The sequence below is a fragment of the Scyliorhinus canicula genome, chromosome 19, assembly GCF_902713615.1.
Source record: "Scyliorhinus canicula chromosome 19, sScyCan1.1, whole genome shotgun sequence".
Lineage (NCBI taxonomy): Eukaryota > Metazoa > Chordata > Chondrichthyes > Carcharhiniformes > Scyliorhinidae > Scyliorhinus > Scyliorhinus canicula.
In genome coordinates, this window is record NC_052164.1 from 5525254 (window position 1) to 5547011 (window position 21758).

General features: G+C 43.6%; 1 protein-coding gene across 8 annotated transcripts in view; it reads left to right on the forward strand.

The window, feature by feature from the left end:
* The window catches only part of LOC119954162 (calcium-binding and coiled-coil domain-containing protein 2-like), a 64563-nt gene that overhangs the window by 20484 nt on the left and 22321 nt on the right, over positions 1 to 21758 (forward strand). For 7 of the 8 annotated variants that reach the window (XM_038779122.1, XM_038779125.1, XM_038779126.1 and 4 more), the window contains 7 exons: positions 1581 to 1739; positions 5004 to 5153; positions 7815 to 7963; positions 9435 to 9504; positions 10366 to 10536; positions 11326 to 11541; positions 20198 to 20353. In XM_038779122.1, the coding sequence (XP_038635050.1) occupies positions 1581 to 1739; positions 5004 to 5153; positions 7815 to 7963; positions 9435 to 9504; positions 10366 to 10536; positions 11326 to 11541; positions 20198 to 20353 (1071 nt within the window). The remainder of the gene's footprint in view (positions 1 to 1580; positions 1740 to 5003; positions 5154 to 7814; positions 7964 to 9434; positions 9505 to 10365; positions 10537 to 11325; positions 11542 to 20197; positions 20354 to 21758) is intronic. The other variant, XM_038779130.1, reaches the window with a different exon arrangement.

Genomic DNA, 21758 nt, shown 5'->3' on the forward strand with positions numbered 1-21758 from the left:
ATGTTTTAGATCAGTGATGCTCATAAAAGTGTCTTGCAGCCTGCATTTCCTTTATCTACGACCCTCAGCATGATTGCTGCTCCCATATGTTTCCAGACCTCCATTTATGGAACTTGCTGTGGAATATCAACCGTGCTGTTCCCTCACTTTATTTCTGACCAGTAAAACAAATCCAAGGGAATGCTGGAAGGTTGTTCGAAATTTCCATACGTCAAGTGAAAAGGTTCCATTAAAATAGGACTGTTTCTCCTATGCATCCCGCCCTTAAAGCAACTGAGCATCCACCTGGTAACTGGTCATAGTGGAATGAAGGAATTTGGTAGTTCACCATGTGAGGAGTTTAAAAAAAATAAATTTAGAGTACCCGATTCATTTTTTCCAATTAAGGGGCAATTTAGCATGGCCAATCCACCTAACCTGCACATCTTTGGGTTGTGGGGGCGAAACCCATGGAAACATGGGGAGAATGTGCAAACTCCACACGGACAGTGACCCAGAACCGGGATCAGAACCTGGGACCTCTGCACCGTGAGGCTGCAGTGCTAACCCACTGCCCCACCGTGCTGCCCTCCATGTGAGGAGTTAATAATTAGGCCCGAGTTACGAATTAAGACACGTGTCCCTTCACTGGAGAATTCCTGGAGAGTAGCTATTGAGACTTTGGATGGGATTGTGGCACACAAAGGGTAGTTAGTAACACTGTGGTATGATGGGGATTGGCTGTTGCCTTTTGTGTACAGTAGATGAGTGGATATTATACTTCAGTTCCTCGCACATTCTAGTTCTTGATTTTTAGCTGCACATTATCATTCCATTCGCTTCTAGTGATTATATCACAATCATTAGTGCTGGAGTGTGGGCTTCAAACAATTGTCTCAGGCATCCATAAAAATCTTGACGTTTTGAATGCTGTGATTGGAGGCGGAGAGGTAATTGTAAATTTTTGGGGCGCTAAGGTGGGCTGACTGAACTTTTCTTATGCACATTAATCTTGTGCTTTCCTGTAACACTTATTCTCAGCAAAGCACAAGCTTCACTGTCTGAATATAATAAACTTGGTGATTTCAATGTCCCTAATCTCCAGGTGCGGAGGGGGAGAGACAGTATTGCAAATTATGGGTGGTGGACACTGTTGGCCTCCAGTGCCCCGTGAAATTAAATGACTGACCAGACGGTTTCAGCTGATGGAGTTTCCCTGGGTGAGACACCTGATGGCTGCTGGCACACATTAAACAATTCTTTATCAAATGTCAGTTCTTTCAAGAGGTAGTTAAGAAAATTGAGAGGTAGATTTCCAGGTGCAATTTCAGGATGTTGATATGGCACTGCTTGCACCTTGATTTACCACAATATAAAAGCCTGTCTGTTACATTATTCCTGGTTGCCTTTTCCAGAAATCGATTACTCCCAAATATTTAGTTCTAGTGCAGTGCCAGCCTGGAGTCACAGGGTTATTATCTCTAGCACATACAATTTTCATTGTGAGGTGAGGTGGTAGTTATGAAAACTCTGCAGTGATCCCAACTTTTCCAAATGTTTCATGTTTTGCCTATTGTTTCCCTGAAATGCTTTTGCAATAGGACAAACTTGAAGAAACCGAAAGAGAGAAGGATGCTTTGAAGACCAACAATCTAAAACTAGTGGAGGAAAACACAGTCCTAAAGGAAAAGATCAAAGAGTTTGAAACACAGGCAGAGCAAGATAAGGAAGAACATTCTAAAGCATTGGAGATGATGAAGGTACATTAAAACGCTGTTAATGGCTGTGTAGCGAGTAACCCAGGGCTCTCCTATTGGGGCCCTAGCATCAAAATTTCTTTGCTAAATATTCTGAGTTGCTCAGTTTCCAATAGTTAAATTTTAAACAAGCTATGTATTTGAACTTCAAAGCCTTTCTTCTTGAAAATATGTGGACATTTGCAAAATATTTAGAAGCTTAATCAGAAGCCCTTTGTTAAGGCTTGTGGCTCCTTTCGTCACCCAGATCTCATCCCATGTGCAGCACTGCCGCGCAGGTAACGCCTCACTTAAAAAATTTGCATCTGTAAGTGAATTGTGGGTTCCCATAAGAATCAATGATACGACTGGAGTTGGTTTCCTGTACGCAGGTCTTGCCTGGGGGAAACAAAACAATGCACAAATTGCAATACTGTACCATACGTGTGCAGTACTGTGCACCCTAACTGGAATAACTTGCAAAATAAAATAAATCACTGAAATAACATGTGCATTGAAATTAGATGACACTAAATCACCCAAACAAGCCATGAGTAGCAGTTTGTAACTCCTGCACAGCACTTTTCAAACTCACTCAACTTTTTGCTTGCTTTCCTTTTGCTCTCTCTCTCTCTCGTTTCTCATTCTGCCTCTTGCCATCTTTCCCATTCTCTGTCTGTGTCTCTCTCTCCTTTCTCACCCTCTCACATGGGGTGATAAAGTGTGAGTAATCCATGGGTCCTCCCCCTTCTTCCAGCCCCTGATTCCTCACATTTTATCACCTGATTAGTGGCCAGCAGCTTCCCGTCCCTGCCCTACAATGCTGCTTTCAAATCTCAGGCCTCACTGTCTTCCTGCAGCCTCAGCCTCTGCTGCAGCAGCTGGTCCAGAGTTCAGCGTGCGCGAGGGGGAGCCAGAGTGCAAACAAAATAAAACTAAAAATGGTGGCGTAAAACGAAAAATAGCCCAAAAGAATAAACAGCGTTAAAGCAAAATTACATTACAGGGATGAGTGGTGAGGTGGGAGGATACTTAGTGAGGACTTACTATATTTGTCTCTTTAGTTGCTGGCTAGTGTGGGTCTTGTTATTATTGGAGTTGATTCTTAATGAAAATCACTGGATACGTTCAGACCAGTAACTACACCTGGCTGCCTGCCAACAGTCCTCCTGGCTCCGAGTAGTGGGTTGTTCTGAATGTGGATCCCTGTGTTCACAATATCACATCAACATAGGGCAGGACAGTAGCACATTGGTTTGCACTGTTGCTTCACAGCGCCAGGGTCCCAGGTTCGATGCCTGGCTTGGCTCACTGCCTGTGCGGAGTCTGCATGTTCTCCCCGTGTCTGCGTGGGTTTCCTCCCACAAGTCCCGAAAGATGTGCTGTTAGGTGAATTGGACATTCAGAATTCTCCCTCTGTGTACCCGTACAGGCGCTGGAGTGTGGCGACTGGGGGATTTTCACAATAACTTTGTTACAGTACTAATGTAAGCCTACTTGTGACAATAAAGATTATTATTACTTTATTTTTTTATTATTTATTATTTTATTAGCAGAGGCTGAGGCTGCAGGAAGGGGCAGCAGGGTAGCATGGTGGTTAGCATAAATGCTTCACGGCTCCAGGGTCCCAGGTTCGATTCCCAGCTGGGTCACTGTCTGTGTGGAGTCTGCACGTCCTCCCCGTGTGTGCGTGGGTTTCCTCCGGGTGCTCCGGTTTCCTCCCACAGTCCAAAGATGTGCGGGTTAGGTGGATTGGCCATGCTAAATTGCCCGTAGTGTCCTAATAAAAGTAATGTTAAGGGGGGGGTTGTTGGGTTACGGGTATAGGGTGGATACGTGGGTTTGAGTAGGGTGATCATGGCTCGGCACAACATTGAGGGCCGAAGGGCCTGTTCTGTGCTGTACTGTTCTATGTTCTATGTTCTATTACGTTGATGTGTAATTTACTGTTGGCATTGCATTGGTACTTTTTTGCATGAGTGTTGGTCAGTGTCAGGCTGGGATCCATTGGGCACTAATTCACAAAGGAATTAGCCATATACCAACTATCTGCAAGTATGGGCAAGAAGCAGACTTGGGTTATCCTTTTTTTAAATAAATTTAGAGTACCCAATTCATTTTTCAATTAAGGGCAATTTAGCGTGGCCAATCCGCCTAGCCTGCACATCTTTAGGTCTTGGGGGCAAAACCCACGCAAACGTGGGGAGAATGTGCAAACTCCACATGGGCAGTGACCCAGAGCCGGGATCGAAGCTGGGACCTCAGCGCAGTGAGGCAGCAGTGCTAACCACTGCACCACCGTGCTGCCCTTGGGTTACCCTTCTAAGACCAAGCCCAGAACATGAATAACTGAAAAGCTTTGCATTGTGTTGATTATGTGGCTGAAGTTAAGTACTCTTCAGATCTGCACACTTTGTCTCCAAAAAGAAACAGACAGTGAGTGGCAATGATGTAGGAACATTAGACCATTCAGCCCTTTGAGCCTGTTCTGTCGTTCAATTACCACATGGGTGATCTGTAACTTCTCCCTCAACCAGCCTTGGTTTTTGAAATCTTTAATACCGTCAGGTAAAAGCAAAACACTGCAGATAGTGGCGATCTAAAATAAAAATAAAGTGCTAGAAAAACTCAGCAGGTCGGGCAGCTTTTATGGAGAGAGAAACTAAGTTAACGTTTTGAGTCCCGACTTTTGAACTCCAAACTGACTTGAGTGCAGTGTTGAGAATTAAATGACCTCGGTGAGCATAAAACACATCAAGAAAATGAAACCTACACTGGGCTATCTTTATTAAATCTTTTAAGGCCTGACCATGTTACCCTAAAGAGCAGAAACTTGAGATCTGCATGCTTGTGAAATAGTTTCAACTTATAAAGTAAATAAATAATGAGCTTATCATTACAAAGTACATAGTTGGTGTCAAACCAGAATGTTTAACAGACTCCTCCATCCAATGTATAGCAGATCTTACACGAATCATTTTTCAACAATTAGAAATAGTTTTTAATAAATGGAAATGAGAATGATCTGTGTGCGTTCGCAACCAGCTTCTAAGACAAGGCTGGTGAATATTTTGGGTTTGATTTTCTGTTACAGCAGTTCTGACAAAAAAAATCTATGCAACCCAAACAAACTTGTCCCTTCACAGAGGCTGATGGACTTTGCTCTGTGTTTCCAGGAAAAGTTTTGCTGTTTCCTGTCGCTGCTCAAAATCCAATGGATGCAATTTAGCGTTGGAATAATTTCTCCCTCACCCCCAACACCCTTCCTTTGTTTTTTGTGCACAACAGAAGGACAGGATGGTGTTGGAGAAACAAATGTTGGAGCAGAAGGTGGATATTGAGGTGGAAATGAAAGCCCAGATTGAAAAGGCAGAACAGCTCCGAAAAGAATTGGCTGAAAAAGAGGCAGCGTGTTTAAGTGTACAAAAGGAAAACCAGGTAACTGTAGATTGTGGTTGATGCTCTTTGTAAATATAACTTTATTTCTGACTTTAGAAAACGTCACTGGCTACAGAACTGTTCTTCAACTTAGTATAAAATATTTACCAAAGGCATTTTGAATAATAAAAGATCAAGATCACACATTGGTGCATGAGAAACTGAATCTCACAGCTCTTCAAATATTGGCTCCTTTTATGTTAAGCTGAAAGTGAAGATGAGACCAAAGTCTCATGCAAAAAATGGTACCTTCTGAAAGGGTGCAGCCAACTTGGTACCACAAGAGGGTCACCCTTTTGTGCTACCAAACTCTCAATGTACAAGCTCTGACCCAGAGGTGAGTATTCTACACATTGATCCATAGTTCAAGATTCTTTACAGGATTGTAAACAGCCCAGGAGTATACTTGATGTTTCTCATAACTGAAATGTCAGGTGGCATGATGCACCCGAAAAGCAGCTCAGCACGACACAGTGTGGCCGATGGAAGCCGGGAGACCCCGCTCCCAGGATTTACCTGGTTCACAATGCTTCGTGGGATCTCGTCAGTCAAACATTGCGATGCAAGTTCCGCTCATTGTGGACGGGTCCCCTTCACCTCAGAGACCTCGGGCGAGCACCGTTCAGCACTTGTCTCCACAAATGGGGACCAGATGGAACGACACTTGTATGGGTCTTCCAGGGGATCGGAGGCCCCCAGGTGCATATTCTTTGGGCAGGTTGTACTCTGGCACTGCTGGTGCCACCTGGGCATTTTGGCACTGCCAGCATGGCACCCTGACTGTCACCTGGGTACCAGGTGGCACTGCCAGGGTTGGCACTGCCGATGTGCCAAGCTGGCATTTTTTGTGCACTGGCAATCGGGCCTGAGGTGCCCTGCGTGGGTGTTTGGGGGGGGGGGGGGGGGGGGGGGGGGGGGAGAGCTGGGGACTCTCCCACAGTGCGCTAGGGCCCTTATCTAGCGTGGGTGGCGTTCTGTAGCCATGTGTTTCTCGGTGCTGCAAGCACCAGGAAACACACAGCTAAACGCATGGGACTTTGTTCCTTTTTAGTTGAATCGCACCAGTTGTGATTGCAGTTTGAGCTGTGGCTCCATGGATTAGTGCATCCCAGAGCCCCATTTTGTTGCCGATTTCATCACTTGTTGTGACGACTACATCCTTCCACCTCCAGAGATTTAGATTTATTGTCGCGTGTACCGAGGTACAGGGAAAAGTATTGTTCTGTGTACGGTCCAGGCAGATTATTCCATATATAGTAACACAGAACATGCTATAAATACATGATGTAAATACATAAATATTGACATTGGGTGAAGCATACGGAGTGTAGTGCTACACAGTAGAGAAGATGCCTAGAGAGATCAGTTCAGTCCATAAGAGGGCCATTCAGGAGTCTGGTAACAGCGGGGAAGAAGCTGTTTTTGAATCTATTGATGCGTGTTCTCAAACTTTTGTATCTTCTGCACGATGGAAGAGGTTGACGAGAGAATAACCCGGGTTTGCTTGTCTACACATCTGTTATCCCTGTCTGAGCTCAAACACTAATCCATGTCTTCATTAAAAGCAAATTTTTCTCATCTACTGATCTCCTAACTAGCCTTCACAACTCTATCCTTCACAAACTGCAGCTAAGCCAGTACTGCTGCTGCGGAACCTGATCCTACACAGTTCGTCACTTCATACAGTCAATTTCAAGGTCTCTGTTCTCGTTCTAAGAACTCTGGCCTTGCTTCAATTGACCTGAGCAAACTACTCCATTTGGTGCCTAGGCCACAGGAACAGGAGGAGGCCATTCAGCCCCTTGAGCATGTACGTCATTCAAAGAAATCATGGCTGATCTGTGACCTAATCCTGTGTTTCTGCCTTTGCCTCACATCCCTTTATACCTTTGGCTAACAAAATTCTATCAATATCTGTTTTAAAATTAATGATGGATCTATCATCAATTGTTATTTGCAAACCGAGTTCAAAGCGTTTCCTAATTTCATTCTTGAAAGGCCTGGACTCATTTGCTAAACCTCTTATCTACTGACATTGGGCAACTGCATTTCTCCAGCTTCACCATCAGTGTTTGATCCTCCTGCTGCTCCTCTGCTTCACTCTGAAATCCTACCAACTGTCCCAGCTTGAGACAATCCACGCCTCTTTAACCTGGGGTTACCCCGCTCTCTGGATCTGTAAAGACTTAATTACCTGCAAATGCTCGCATTCAAAGTATTGTCTTGCATATTTGACTTTGTCTATATATATATATATATATATATATATGTTTCTGGAACCTACCTCTTCATTCACCTGAGGAAGGAGCAGTGCTCCGAAAGCTAGTAATTTGAAACAAACCTGTTGGGCTTTAACCTGGTGTTGTAAGACTTCTTACTGTGCTCACCCCAGTTCAATGCCGGCATCTCCACATCATCTCACCCACAGTCATCTGTGACTCACTTGCTTTCCCCACTCGTTCTGAAAGCCACCTTCAGAGCCCATTTCTGTGACCATGCCTACAGTCTCCTCACCATCTCTACCTACTTCTTGTCCTATGGATGGTGTCATTATTCCTTGTTTGTAAATCTCACTGCAAAATCACACAACTGAACCATCTGCGTCAGGCTGAATTTTAACATCGTATTTTATTATGTCTGTTTCAATTTTCTTTTTACAAGGACTTGCAGGCAAAGATGACATCAGCACAGGCCTCTGTTGAGCAATCAAAACAGGAACATGACAAAGCTGTGGATAAAGGAAAACAACTCCAGCAAGAAACTAAGGTACTGAAAATGGAGATCAGCACAAAGGCAACTGAAATAACAAGGTAAAGGAAAGAAGAACTCGTATTTATATAGCAATCTTTATTGTCACAAGTAGGCTTACATTAACACTGCAATGAAGTTACTGTGAAAAGCCCCTCGTCGCCACACTCCGGCGCCTGTTCAGGTACACAGAGGGAGAATTCAGAATGTCCAAATTACCTAACGGCACATCTTTCGGGACTTGTGGGAGGAAACCGGCGCACCCGGAGGAAACCTACGCCGACACGGGGAGAACATGCAGACTCCGGACAGTGACCCAACGGGTGGCATGATGGCGCAGTGGTTAGCACTGCTGTCTCATGGCGCTGAGGACCCAGGTTCGATCCCAGCCCTGGGTCACTGCCCGTGTGCAGTTTGCACAGTCTCCCTGTGCCAGCGTGGGTCTCACCCCCACAACCCAAAGGTGTGCAGGTTAGGTGGATTGGCCACACTAAATTGGCCCTTAATTGTAAAAAGAAAAATTGGGTACTCAAAATGTATTTTTTGAAAAAGATAGTGGCCCAAGCCAGGAATCGAGCCTGGGACTCTGGAGCTGTGAAGCAACAGTGGTACCCGTGCCGCCCTGTATAGCACCTTTTGGACAACTCAAGGTACTTTGGAGCAAAGAAAGTCCTTTAGGTATTGTTCTAATAGCAGCCAATTTGCACACAGGAAGATTCCGCAAATAGCAATGCAATAAATGCCCATATAACATGTCTTTAAGGAACTTTGGTTGAGGGCTGAATATTGTCCAGGGTACCATCGAGTAATGGGGACAATTTTCTTTACTCTTTTCTTAAGAGGATACCTGGAACCTCTGACTAACACATGACCAAAACAGTGTAACACTTCTGCATTAGGACCTTATGGTTCGGGGTGGAATATTACAGCCCCATTGTGGCAGGGGTGGGGCCTTAAAATGCGGCGAGTCATTGACTAGTCCATTGTCTTATTATTGAAAAAGAACCCCAGTGCCATTGGTTGCCAATCAACGATTCTTGTTGGAGCACGAGACTGAAGTTTCCTTCCAGTCTGCTCAATTTCTGAAGTGCGTTGCACCAGATGAGGGTTACTGTGCCAATCAGAGGAAGGGAAATTGATTAAGTGACCGGTGCATTTATTGTCTTCTCTTAGCTTCTGGCCAAAGCGATTGTGCCTACCATTACAGCAGTGTTAGACGAGTAAAGACACTACCTGGGAGGAAAATATAGTAGCTCCTACAAATCCTTAGCAATTCCTGTAGTCTTGAAAATGTTGCAAGGTGTAGACCATGTGACCGATCTACCTCCTTTTTTGGTTAGTTGGCTTCACACAGACAAATATCCAAAAATGGAATAAAATATGATCCTCGGTTTTTATACAATGATAGCTCATTGAATCACTCTTTTCTAATAAGATATTTGTTCAAGGTAACTGAATACTTTACTTTTTTTTAAAGCAAATTAAATGTTGAAATGTTTCATCTGATGACTCCTTCTGTATTTTAACTTGCAGTCTGTCAGAAACAAAGGATCAGATTGCAAGAGAGCTAAAAGCTGCACTGGACAACCTCCAGCACATCCAGGTAAGGTGATTTAATTGAGATAAGAGCTTGTGTTGACTTCTTCTGAGTGAGGGTAATTTGTGGGAACACTTGATAAGATTGTAACTCTGTGGGTAAGTTTGATCATTAATGCTCCACAGGGAAAAAAAACAGAGACTGGGAGTGTGTGTCAGTGCCTTCAGCTGAACTCTCCAATCGAACATATTTCCTCCACATGTTCAGTCCAAATAAGTTTTCTTCCATCAGCTCCAGGAAAAATAGGAATTTTGACTTTGCATCAGCCTGGAAGATTGGCAAAAGGATAAAAACAAGTAAAATATTAAAACTGCATTTCCTGATGGTTCCTTTGGGTTGTGATTAACCCTATATATAATAGTAGTTAACCATTAAGGCATCATCTCTTTTTTTTTGAACTAGGTTTTCTACTTTCATCCATCCCCCTCCCCAAATCACACCCAGAAATTATTAACCTCTTAGAGTAGAATTCCACATGTCCTTGTGAGCCTCATCAAGTGGTCCTTCAGCACATGTGATTCTTCACAACAAGCATCAAGAAAACTCTATTGTGACAGGATAGCAGATACCCTGATTGCCACTTTCACATGGGGTTGCTCCTAGTGCACTTGCAGTTCTGGTGTGGGTGACGTGATCAATTTTCTCTCTGCCCCATGAAACTAAATTTTAGGAGGAAGCACCAGTGCAGCTGAAGTCAGATGACAGCACAAACCTGGGGATTGAATAAGCCTGTATTATCTGTGTAACCTTGCCTCGCAAGGAGTTAACAAGATGGGAAGAGGCAGAACAAACTAAGGAGCCGCCTTTTGCAGTCAGTATTTTCCATCTACAAAATTATTGTGATATATTTCTAATTTAACTTTCTAGTCTGACCTCAACAAACAAAAAGAAGAAAATGAAAAGTTAACCGAGGAGCTGAAGAAAATGTCAGAAACTGAGACTGAGCTGCAGAACCAAATTGCCACGGTTCACCTCCTGCAGCAAGCCTGGTCCGAGTCTGAAAAGCTGAAGACTTCCCATTCAAATACTGAAAGACAGGTAATGTGAACCCCAACGCAGCCCAGCTCTCAAACTACAATTTGAGTTGTCAAGTCTTCTTCTTCTTCTCTCGCTCCCCGGTTATCTTCCTCGTGTCTGACCAAAGTGCTGATATTTATTAAGGATATAAAATAATTGACAGGAGAATCGGAGAGGAATGAATACAGCAAATTGTTGTAATCTGGAATTTGTTTCCAGGAAGGGTGGTGGAAGCAGATTCACTAATAACTTGCAGAAGCAAATTGGAATGAGTACTTGAAAAGGAGAAATTCTCTATGGGCAGCACGGTAGCATTGTGGATAGCATAATTGCTTCACAGCTCCAGGGTCCCAGGTTCGATTCCAGCTTGGGTCACTGTCTGTGCGGAGTCTGCACATCCTCCCCGTGTGTGCGTGGGTTTCCTCCGGGTGCTCCGGTTTCCTCCCACAGTCCAAAGATGTGCAGGTTAGGTGGATTGGCCATGATAAATTGCCCTGAGTGTCCAAAATTGCCGTTAGTGTTGGGTGGGGTTATGGGGATAGGGTGGAGATGTTGACCTTGGGTAGGATGCTCTTCCAAGAGCCGGTGCAGTCTCTATGGGCCAAATGGCCCCCTTCTGCACTGTAAATTCTATGAACTAAGATCAGGGCAGTGGGAAACAAATGGCTTCTTTCTGTGTTGTAGAATTGTACCGTACGGCGCCCCTGGTCAATATATCTCTGTGTTTCACTACGTTGTATACTCAATCAATTCAGCCATTGCTGTACTTTTAGAAAATCACCTTATGCGTCTGGTTCTGGTTTTATACAGCTCCAGGAGCAGGCAGAGAGCCTCTGCCTTCGTCTGAAAGCCACAGAAGAGCAGGTGCAGAAGGCAGAGCAGCGGCACGTTCAAACCACCGCGGAACTGAGAGCAGCAGAGGCCGACCGGGAGAGAAGTGACGCCAATCTCCACGATGCTCACCAAGAAATCCAGCATTGGAAAAGCAAATTTGAAAAGATGGACCAAATGTTTTCAAAGAGCGAGGTCAGAAAATTATTGTAAAATATTCCACCACAACTTGCATTTATATTGCAACTTTTAACATGGAAATGTATTTATAATTTGGAACCAAGCCACATGAGCAGGTGTTTGGACAGATGACCAAAGGTTTGGTTAAAGAGGACCATCATAAGGAAGAGAGCAGTAAGGAGGTAGAGAGGTTTTGGGAAGCAATTCAGAGTTCAGGTTCCACACTGGTTAGAAGAGAAATTATTTGCTAATCACAATGTTGCACTCTTTGATTTTCAAACCAAGTTTGAAGTCTGCCCTTTGTTGAGTGTGTACCCTTGTTCTTCAACTGGAGAGAAAGGAGAGGCAGTTTCTCCGCATTCAGCTGGGTGGGGAGGGGGAAAGGTGGGTAGAAAGATTGAAAAAGATGGGGAAAATGTTGTGGACTGTTAGAAAACGTTTACTACTTTTAATCGAATACCTGTTTATTTTACATTGCTTAATCGTTCCACTAAAACAATGCACAGTAGGCTTTGGTATGAAATCGATGAAGTTACAATCCCAGTGAGAAGCAATAAACAGAAAATACTTGCATCTGGGTTACACACTTTCTGACCATGGGACATCCTAAATCTTCCCAACCAACAAAATACTGAGCAGGTCACTGTTATAGTAAACGCTGCAGCCAATTTGCAACGTCTCAAAACAGCAATGTGATAATGGTGATATTTCTTTTTGTTGTTGATTGCAGTTTAGGGATAAATGTGGCCCAGTTCATACCGCAGAATTTAACACATCCACCTGAAAGGGCAGATCGGGCCTTTGTTTAATGTCTCAACCAAAAAAGTGGGATATTTGGCAGTGCAGCACACCTCAGAACTGCACTGAAATGTCAGCCTGGACTCATAGAATCCATACAGCACAGAAGGAGGCCATTCAGTCCATCAAATCTGCACCGAACCTCCGAAAGAGCACCCTACCTAGGTCCTATCCCCATTACCCCGTAACCCGATCTAACCATTGGACAATTTAGCATGGCCAATCCACCTAGTCTGCACATCTTTGGACTGTGTGTGGAAACTGGAGCACTAGGAGGAAACCCACGCAGAAACCGGGAGAACGTGCAGACGCCACCCAGGCAGTCATCCCTGGGTTGGAATCAAACCCAGGTCCCTGGTGCTGTGATGTAGCAGTGCTAACCTCTATGCCACCCACTTTGTGCTCAAGATTCTGGAGTGGGATTAAACCATAATTTTCTGACTGTGGGAAGAGTGGTAACAACTGAGCCATGGCTGATGCCTCTCTAGTAAAGTCTGTGGTCCAGGGAATTTGGGCTGTGACATCAAGCCCTATGCCCTACTTCCTACGCATGGCCTATCTAGTGATCCTCACACCAGGAGAAACGCAGCCCTGATTTGCTGTTAAGTATTCCAATAAACAGACTAATGGAATGGTATTAAGGTATAATAAAGTGACAAAGTGCATTTGGCCAGTTAAGCCCACTTCTTTTTTTATGCAGTTCAGCATGTAATAGATCTTGGGTGTGAAAGCCATTCAGCTGGATTCTCTGTTCCTGAGACTAAGTGTTGATGCCGGGTCAGGATTCATGGGCTTCCAAGACAGCAAAGCTGGCGCCGCATCTGGACTGATTCAGCAAATGTTAAGGAGCTAGCACCGACACCACGTGGAACACAATCGATTCCAATAAAAAATGTTGCCGGATTCGTGATTGACACTCGGGAGGCCGACAAGCTACAGCTGCATGTACTTCACTCCCCACACACACCATCCCAGCCAACAAGATGGCATTGGTTGCGCTGGAGCACGCCCAAATGGCTGATGGGTCAGCTGGGGTCAGAGGGCGTCTAGGGGGGTTATCCTCGGGGACACCCATACGACCCGCAGACCTAAGTTTACAGTGGGCAGTCAGAGGCTTGCGAAGCTGCATGGCTGCCTTGCAGGCTACGGCATTGGTGTTCCGTGCCTGTCCACCCCAACCCCGCAGCCCACCTCCTGGCCGGCCCTGGCAGAATCCCCCTGGCCAGCAGCATAACTGTCAGCAAACTATAGCAATGTTGCAACACTTTCCGTATCCCGCCTCTCTCTCCCTCAGCAGCCACGGCGCCCGTTTCATGATTTTTAAAAGCACAAGTGAACCTCGCCATTGGGAATTCAGTTCATCGGAGGCGGAGAATCGCAGAGGCCCCGGAGAATACTGGGTCGGGTCCCCTAATATGCCAACAGTGTTTACTGTACGTGTGTTCTGGAACGCATTGACGCCACTTCAAGGTGACGGAGAATTGCAATTTGGCGTGAAATCAGCGGCCACTGTGAATTTGGCGTCTGAACCGATTCTCCACCCAATCACATTTCCCAATTCCGACGGAGAATCCCACCCATTAACTCTCCTGAGGAAATGTTACGCAGAAATGTTCACTGATTGATCCCGCAGATAATCGGGCTCAATTGTGATAGCTGCCTGTGGCACAATTTTTGTCAAATTTATACCTAAACCCATAGCTCTGATCACACTTGCAATTTGATATAAAATTAAATATAAAAAATTAATTTAATTTAATATCCAATTCTCCCCAATCCATGTTAATGGAGCATTTTAAAATGTCAACAAATTAAGGAGATGAAAGATGTAAGTTGAATCCTTTCACATTATATGACTACCACAGCAGGCAAAAAATAAATAATTAGATCCTGTTTCTCCAAACAAGATAAAAATGTGAGGTCTTTATGCTTGATTTGTAAACCAGTTGTATAAACCGAAGTCCTGTTCTTTCAAATAACAACTTGGGTACTATGCAGTAGAAAAAATCTCCACTTTTGCAGAGAGCCTTCCTCTGTTAGACAAGATTAATTTAATTGTGTGATAGTAATAAAGGAGTGATGTGTATTTGTGTAATTCTCTCTTTGCTATCACACCAAGAAGATGCTGTGACCTCTGTACCAACCGGTCTAGTTTTTATTCCATATTGGAACATGTTAGCCAACACAGACACAATGGGCTGAATGGCTTTCTCTGTTCTGTTCTGGATGATTCCTTGATCAGCTCCAAGCAAAGGGTATGATAGGCAAATTCTACGCGCCCTCCCGCCCAAAAGAAAGACGGGTTCTGAGGCGCAGTAGGGTGGGGGGAGCATAAAATTGAATGGATGGGATTCTCCCCGGGAACCCATCCGCCCAAATCCAGATGCAATTTCACACTGGGACTGACAGGGCCTCAGGTGAGAAACCTGCCCATTCACCTATGAGGGCCCTTTAGTAGCCACCTAAGGGTCTTATCCTGCCTAACCTCGATGTTTAAGCTGGTAAGTGTGGGGAAGTGACACTTACACTTTTCCCCGTCTCTGGCGTGAAGGTGCCTCACTCTTTAAAGTGCTCTCAGCTTCAAATTAACAACTGTTATGCAGGTTCAGAATTGCCTACATTTTGACTTTTGAACCTAGGGCCCTAACTCTGAAAAAAAATAATGCTTCAAGCCCTTAATCATCAGTGTGCGTATATTACTGACTCTTCTGAGCACATCACGTATAAAAGTCGCAGCGGCTGGCTGTCGTACATAGAATGACACAACACAGGAGACCACTCCGACCTCTCTGCGCGTCCAGAAGCCTGTACATGCAAGGGTTTTTTAATTTATGAAACTTGGATTAAGGACCAAGGGTCAATGTACAAGACACACTGAAGTTCAAATGAGCTTAATAGGAGACCAGATACGTGGAAAAATAGTGTTACCTGCCATATAGACTGGAGAAAGAACTGAAGCCAGAGGGAAATTTGTTGTTTGAATGTCTTTGGTGTTTGAATGTCTTCAGTTTGTTGTCATGATAATGCAGGAAGGGCAAAGAGAGAGTAAAAGATTCATTGGCCTCGGGAGGAATTTAAAAGATACTTGAATGTGTATGTAGCACCTTTCATGGCCTCGGGATTTCCCAAAGTGCTTCACAGCCAATTAAATACATTTGGAATATATTCAACGTTGCAATGTGGGAAACACAAGAATCCAATTTGTGTACAGCAAGCTCCCACAAATAGCCATGTGATAATGACTAATTAGTGTGTTTTGTGCTCCTGATTAAAGGATATATATCAGCCAGCGCACTGGGGCAAATGTCCAGTTCCTCTTCCAAATATTATCTTTAACATCGGCCTAAAAAGGCAGACTGTGCCTCCGTTTACAATCTCATTTGAAAGATGGTACCTCTGACAGTGCAGCATTCCCTCAGTACTGAACTGGAATGTCAGCCTAGAATTTTAAAAATAGAGGAAAGCCCAGAAGAGCAATGAGAAGAGAAAGGTCTCCTGTGTTCATGACAAGGCTTTCAATAGCATGTCCCCAGCAGAGATATAAATTCCTACATGTAGTCGGCCGATCCAGTTCGGCACGTTAATTGTCCTGCCCTAACCTTCTGACAATGCTTTCACTGATGGAGTCACAGCAACACTACTATCGATGGTGCTGCCGCTGAACTGGAACTAACTGGCTTTTTATTAATCAAAAACGCACCATTTTAAGACTTCTGCTTCATCAATTCAGATTGCAAATGCAGTATATATTCTGAAGTGTCTATAGATTGTATAATTGGGAGAACACCAAGGATGGTTGATTTTATAGGATGACTGTCTGTATACTGAGTGACCCATGAGTCGATTAAGCCACATGATGGAGTCGTTTATTTCTTATTTCTGTGTGAATCACCGTGGACACAGTAGTATTGCCAACCTTCTCATGAAGTATAAATTCCAGCAGAGATCTTTGTCTTGGTGTATAATAACCTGAGCCTTGATTGTAGGGTGTTACTGAATATTATTTACACATATCAGAATCAGCTTTGCGTTGAGTCAATTGCTTCTCCTACATTAGGGGATGAAACTTTATTGGATTTTCCAATGATGAACTATTTTGAATTTTTTGGCCTATAGTACACTGCATGTGATTCTGCATCTTTGTGTAGTCTATTTTTAAGAATTTTGATTGGTTAGGAATGGCTTCACGTAGTATAGTCACATAAAAATCAGATGCACATAGACGAAAGGTAGTACAGAACTTGCGTATTGCTGAAAAAAGAGTCATGCTGTCAAAGCTTTTTATCTTACACTCACTATGACAGATGTAAGAATATCAAATCTGAAGAGAACAACAATTTATACTTTATGAGAAGGTTGGCAAGTGGATTCTGATTAGTACCATGGGAAACAACACCAGAGATTAAATACCAATCTTTTGTTTAAATTCAAACCATACAAGTCAACTCTGGTTAAAGCATTGCCATGGGAAATAAAACAGTGAATGGCTATCCCAAGCTTCTGTTTAGTTGAAAAAAAGGCGCAATGCATAGACTCCTTTTTGTTTGCAAAAGACAGGGTCCTGTGTGTGAATATGTATTGCTTCTAACACCAGTAAGTGAGTCCACTGCAAGCCAAACTGATGATCTTAAATTGCTTGTGAGTATAATTCTAAGCGCAATCAGGATTGTTTACTATATGTCGTCCAATCACGGAATCACATCTAATGTTGGATACTGTTTTCAATTTTGAAAGGGTGGGCTATTTGAGAGCTGTTTGATGTGATCCACTAATCATTGGGGTGTAAGGCATGCATACTTGGTATCACACCAGCTCTGAAATTCATATACCACATTACTCGTTTGTGTGGTAGGCAGAGTGTCTCTTTGGCTCGATGGCAGCACCCTGTTAGTGGCGAATACCACTCGTGGCTAGTCAGAGTCTTTTTCCCAGGGTAGAGGGGTCAATTACTAGGGGGCATAGGTTTAAGGTGCGAGGGGCAAGGTTTAGAGGAGATGTACGAGGCAAGTTTTGTACACAGAGGGTAGTGGGTGCCTGGAACACGCTGCCGGAGGAGGTGGTGGAAGCAGGGATGATAGTGACGTTTAAGGGGCATCTTGACAAATACATGAATAGGATGGGAATAGAGGGATACGGAACCAGGAAGTGCAGAAGATTTTAGTTTAGACGGGCAGCACAGGCTTGGAGGGCTGAAGGGCCTGTTTCTGTGCTGTACTTTTCTTTATTCTTTGTTCTTTGTGTTGCTACGGCCTTTTAACCGCATGGATTTGTTAGCTTCACCAGTTGTCAAATGTTTTGAGGAACCTTGCCCTTCCAGGGTATTCTGAGGTGACTGGGTATTTTCAGGACTGAAAGTGGCGGCATTAGACCCATTCTTGAATTTGCGCAATGTACAGCAAGCATTGATCTGACCTGGGTTGCTGTTATCTCGCAGGAGATCGCTATCATGCTCTCTATTTCAGCATAAAGCTTGCATGGTGAGCAAATGCTCAGAGGCCCTATTGATGAGGTGGCCAATTTTACAGCGCTTGGAAGAGTAGGAATCTCTATATGTATATTAACTAGTTATGGGTGGCTTGTGGTTGAAAGTAGGAGAGAATCTGTTGGCAGATTTTTCAACCAGCATATTGTGGAAGGGGTTTGACTGCTACATTTCAAATATGAATTTGAGTGTAGGATGCAGCCCTCGAAGGTGTGTGAGGAAATTCTTAAATGCAACTGCAGATTCAAATATAGAAAATGTTTATGCATCAAAATATGCAAGTGATAGATGGTTAAGGTTCATTTCATTGAAGGGACGTTTCTCATGGAAACCGATGAAGATGTTTAAGTGAGAGCTAGGCCTAGAGAAGATTCCATGGCCACTCTCATCTATTTGAGCATACATGGTGTCATTGAAACTGAATTCAACTGCATCAGTTACTGATTCACAACTTCAATGAATACCGTTTCAGACAATGGTGCTGCTTCTAGATCACCATGATATAGTGACATGGTGGAAATGTCCTTGAGCAGTACATTAGTGAATAGTCCAGTAATGTCGAACGAGACATGAACAAAGCATTGTTGTTAACATGCAAGTCCTGTATGTTTTTTTCAGAGGCAAAGGAATCCTGTAAATGAAATGTGAATGTGAAAAAGTTGCTCAGAACCAGTCATAGCAACTCTCTCAACCATTTGGCCGATTTCATATTGTGCAGAACCAATCATAGATAAGATAGGGTGTGAAGGGACATCACTTTATTGTGTCTTGGGCCGCCCATATGTATGTGCAAGCTCTGAACCTTGCGGAAGTATCCTGTCACATACACCACCAGGCAGGTTGTGCAAGTCCAGCAAGCATTTTGTAACTTGTTTTTGAACAGGGCCACGTGGTCATGCTTAGCAGTGGGTCCAATGGATAAAGATTTGGTCCCATCATTAAGACCAGCATGTATTTTGTCAGTATGGTCATGCTTGTGAGGATGTCTATTCCAGTCCCCTTGTCAGGCTTACAGATATGAGAGTCTGGTTGGCCATGGGTCCTCAGCATTATGAGACATTTGCATGTGAAAATCAGCCATGTTGTTGGGTAATCGGCAAAATGTTGAGTGCAAAACACAAAGCTTCAAGAGCATACCTCTTTTCAGCAATCATCAATATGCATTGTCTTGGTCATTTTTTGCACCTTCTCTGAATTAGTGTTGTATTGAATTCTTAATCCTGTTTTAGAAGCATTTGCATTTTATGACTTACTGATGTCTTAACTGGAGACAGAATATTATGTGGATGCCCATATACACGAGATTCAATTAGCATGAAATTGTGACTTTGTACCTATAGCAATGTATTTCTATATCTTGTTGCCATAGTGCTGTTTAGAGAATCATGCAGCCATTCTCCCCATCATGCAACTCTGCGAAAATGATATCCAACTGGCCCTATTCTTTCTGCTATTTGCATATAGACTTGCGACTAATTCCTCTTCAATTGACCTCCCGTAGGATCGTATCCAAATGCTGGAGAAATAAGCTTCAATATTTGCTCACACCATAATGTAAAAATAATTTACAACCTTTTCTTCTCCTCCCCTCCTGAGAAGCAGACCCAAGTTGGCATGCTGTTCCCAGCTTTATTTGTTGCTTCATACATATCTTTGTTACTGTGTGACCCAATTCTAAAGCAATATCCATTGGGATATCACCGCTGAATCCTATTCTGCACCACAATCCCAATGTAGGCACTTCCCAAAATGTCTCTGGATCATCATCAAGAGTACCAAATTTGGTATCCCTCCCTCCCACGCTGTTCCCCTTTTTTACAAGACAACGGCAACCAGATTTCTCCTCCTGAAAACTCAACTCAGCACATATAGTGCAATGGGATACAATCATGCAAAACTGATGCACACAAAGAGAACAGCTGTTCCTTCCATTATACCCGTTCCAAACCGTAATGGATGGAACTTTGTGACGAATCGTTACTTCTGTCATCCTCCTCCCGCAGCTAGGTAATCTCCTAAGAAAGGCAGAAAAATCCTACGGTCAAAGGGAAGAAAAACAACTCTGGATATTCCCTCTTTGATCCCCTCAAGTGATGGAGCCATTAGATCCCATGGGCCAAATGTTAAAGACACTTGTCCTCTGTAGAACGTGGTCTTGGTTCCATTCAGGAACTAATCCAGCTCCTTCTTGAAGATAATGCAGAGCTTCTGGCCCACTGCATCAGCCAGATCTACTTGACTCCACACAATAAAATGCACCTATTGGCTGAACCTTTACGGAGTCCATTGTAACATAGTGGTCTTTCTGACAAGATGCTGAATAGGAACTAACATAGAAACCCTGGTGAAAATTGTAGAAATATATCCTTATGTTTCTATTGTGCCTTATAGGGTTGTACTGAGGGGGGCAGCCCAACAGAGCATCCACTTCAGAAGGAGATTGCAAGTTTAAAAGCTAAGCTACTGACAGGAAAGTCTTGCTATGTACAAAAGTACAAGGAGTGCCAGAGACTGCACAAACAGATCGACAAATTGAAATCATTATTGGTATGTTTGTAGGTCCTCTGTCTGAGAATAAGCACCTTATATGAGAATAATAGAATTAAGGCACCAAATTTTTATTTCAAACAAAACTGTTACATGCATCCGAACTATTCCCAAACCCCAACGATGTAGCTGTGATTATAAATTAGATTAATTGTTCAAGGGGCAGCACGGTGGCACAGTGGTTAGCATTGCTGCCTACGGCGCTGAGGACCCGGGTTCGAATCCCGGCCCTGGGTCACTGTCCGTGTGGAGTTTGCACGTTCTCCCCGTGTCTGCGTGGGTTTCACCCCCACAACCCAAAGATGTGCAGGGTAGGTGGATTGGCCACACTAAATTGCCCCTTAATTGGAAAAAATAATTGGGTACTCTAAATTTAAAAAAAAGATTAATTGTTCAATATAGTGTCCTATTCTGGAGCTTGTTGATATAATTATTGTTTCTGAGGTCTCAGAATCTCCTGACTTAAGTTCTAAGTGTTATTTACCACAGGAAAATGGAATACTTTCTATTTCAGGCTCCTAACATCAGAATCACATAAGTTCAGATCAGGTTGGGTATAATTAAATGTCATGGTAATGTCCTGCATTGAGGCACCGCCAGAACTGACCAGTTCCTCCTGTGCCAGTGTGACATTTGTCCATTTCACATCACCTAACCTGTTGCCAATCCAGTTCTGAATCACGGGTCAGTTAGTGGTGTGAATCCATGCCTACTAATAGCTGGGCTGGGCCTGGCTCACCTTTAGTTTCAGTGAACTAATGTAAGTGTATAAATGTATATTTGGGACCAATTGGTGAAATAAGCAAAGGCTTGTTTTGTCTGCTGTCTCTCTCTCTCTCTCTCTCACCACCACCACCCCCCCCCCCCCCCCCCCCAGGACTGTTGAGTTTGTGCTCTGATCCAGCTCCCTCTTGAAGATAATGTTGAGATTCTGGCACACTGCATCAAACGGGTCTGCCTAATTCATTTAACCACTCCACACAATACAATGCACCATTAGCTGAACTAATTAGGGAGTCCATAGTGGGTTTTTCTGACAATATGCCTAGCTAGAAGCTTCTTCGTGATCAATAATGGGAAATCTGAAAGTTGATAAAACTCCTTTGTTCATCAAAAAAAAATTGTTTTAAAGATTCCTGATGACACAAGCCAGGTGAACTGGGCAAGGAAGATCAATTCTCTTATCACATTTTTGTAGAGTCCATCATTGTTGCTCCAAGTTCAACAATGAAATTGTTCCACTCTGTTTCAGTTCTGCTTCACACTGCACTCCTCGTGTAGAGGGAAAGAGGGATAAAATTGCCCCAATTTTCAGCTGCTGGTTACCATGGCTCACTCCCCAAATCTATCTGGCAGTCTTGACAGTTGACTGTGATGAGTCCCATTTCAGTCTCGGCTTCTCCCA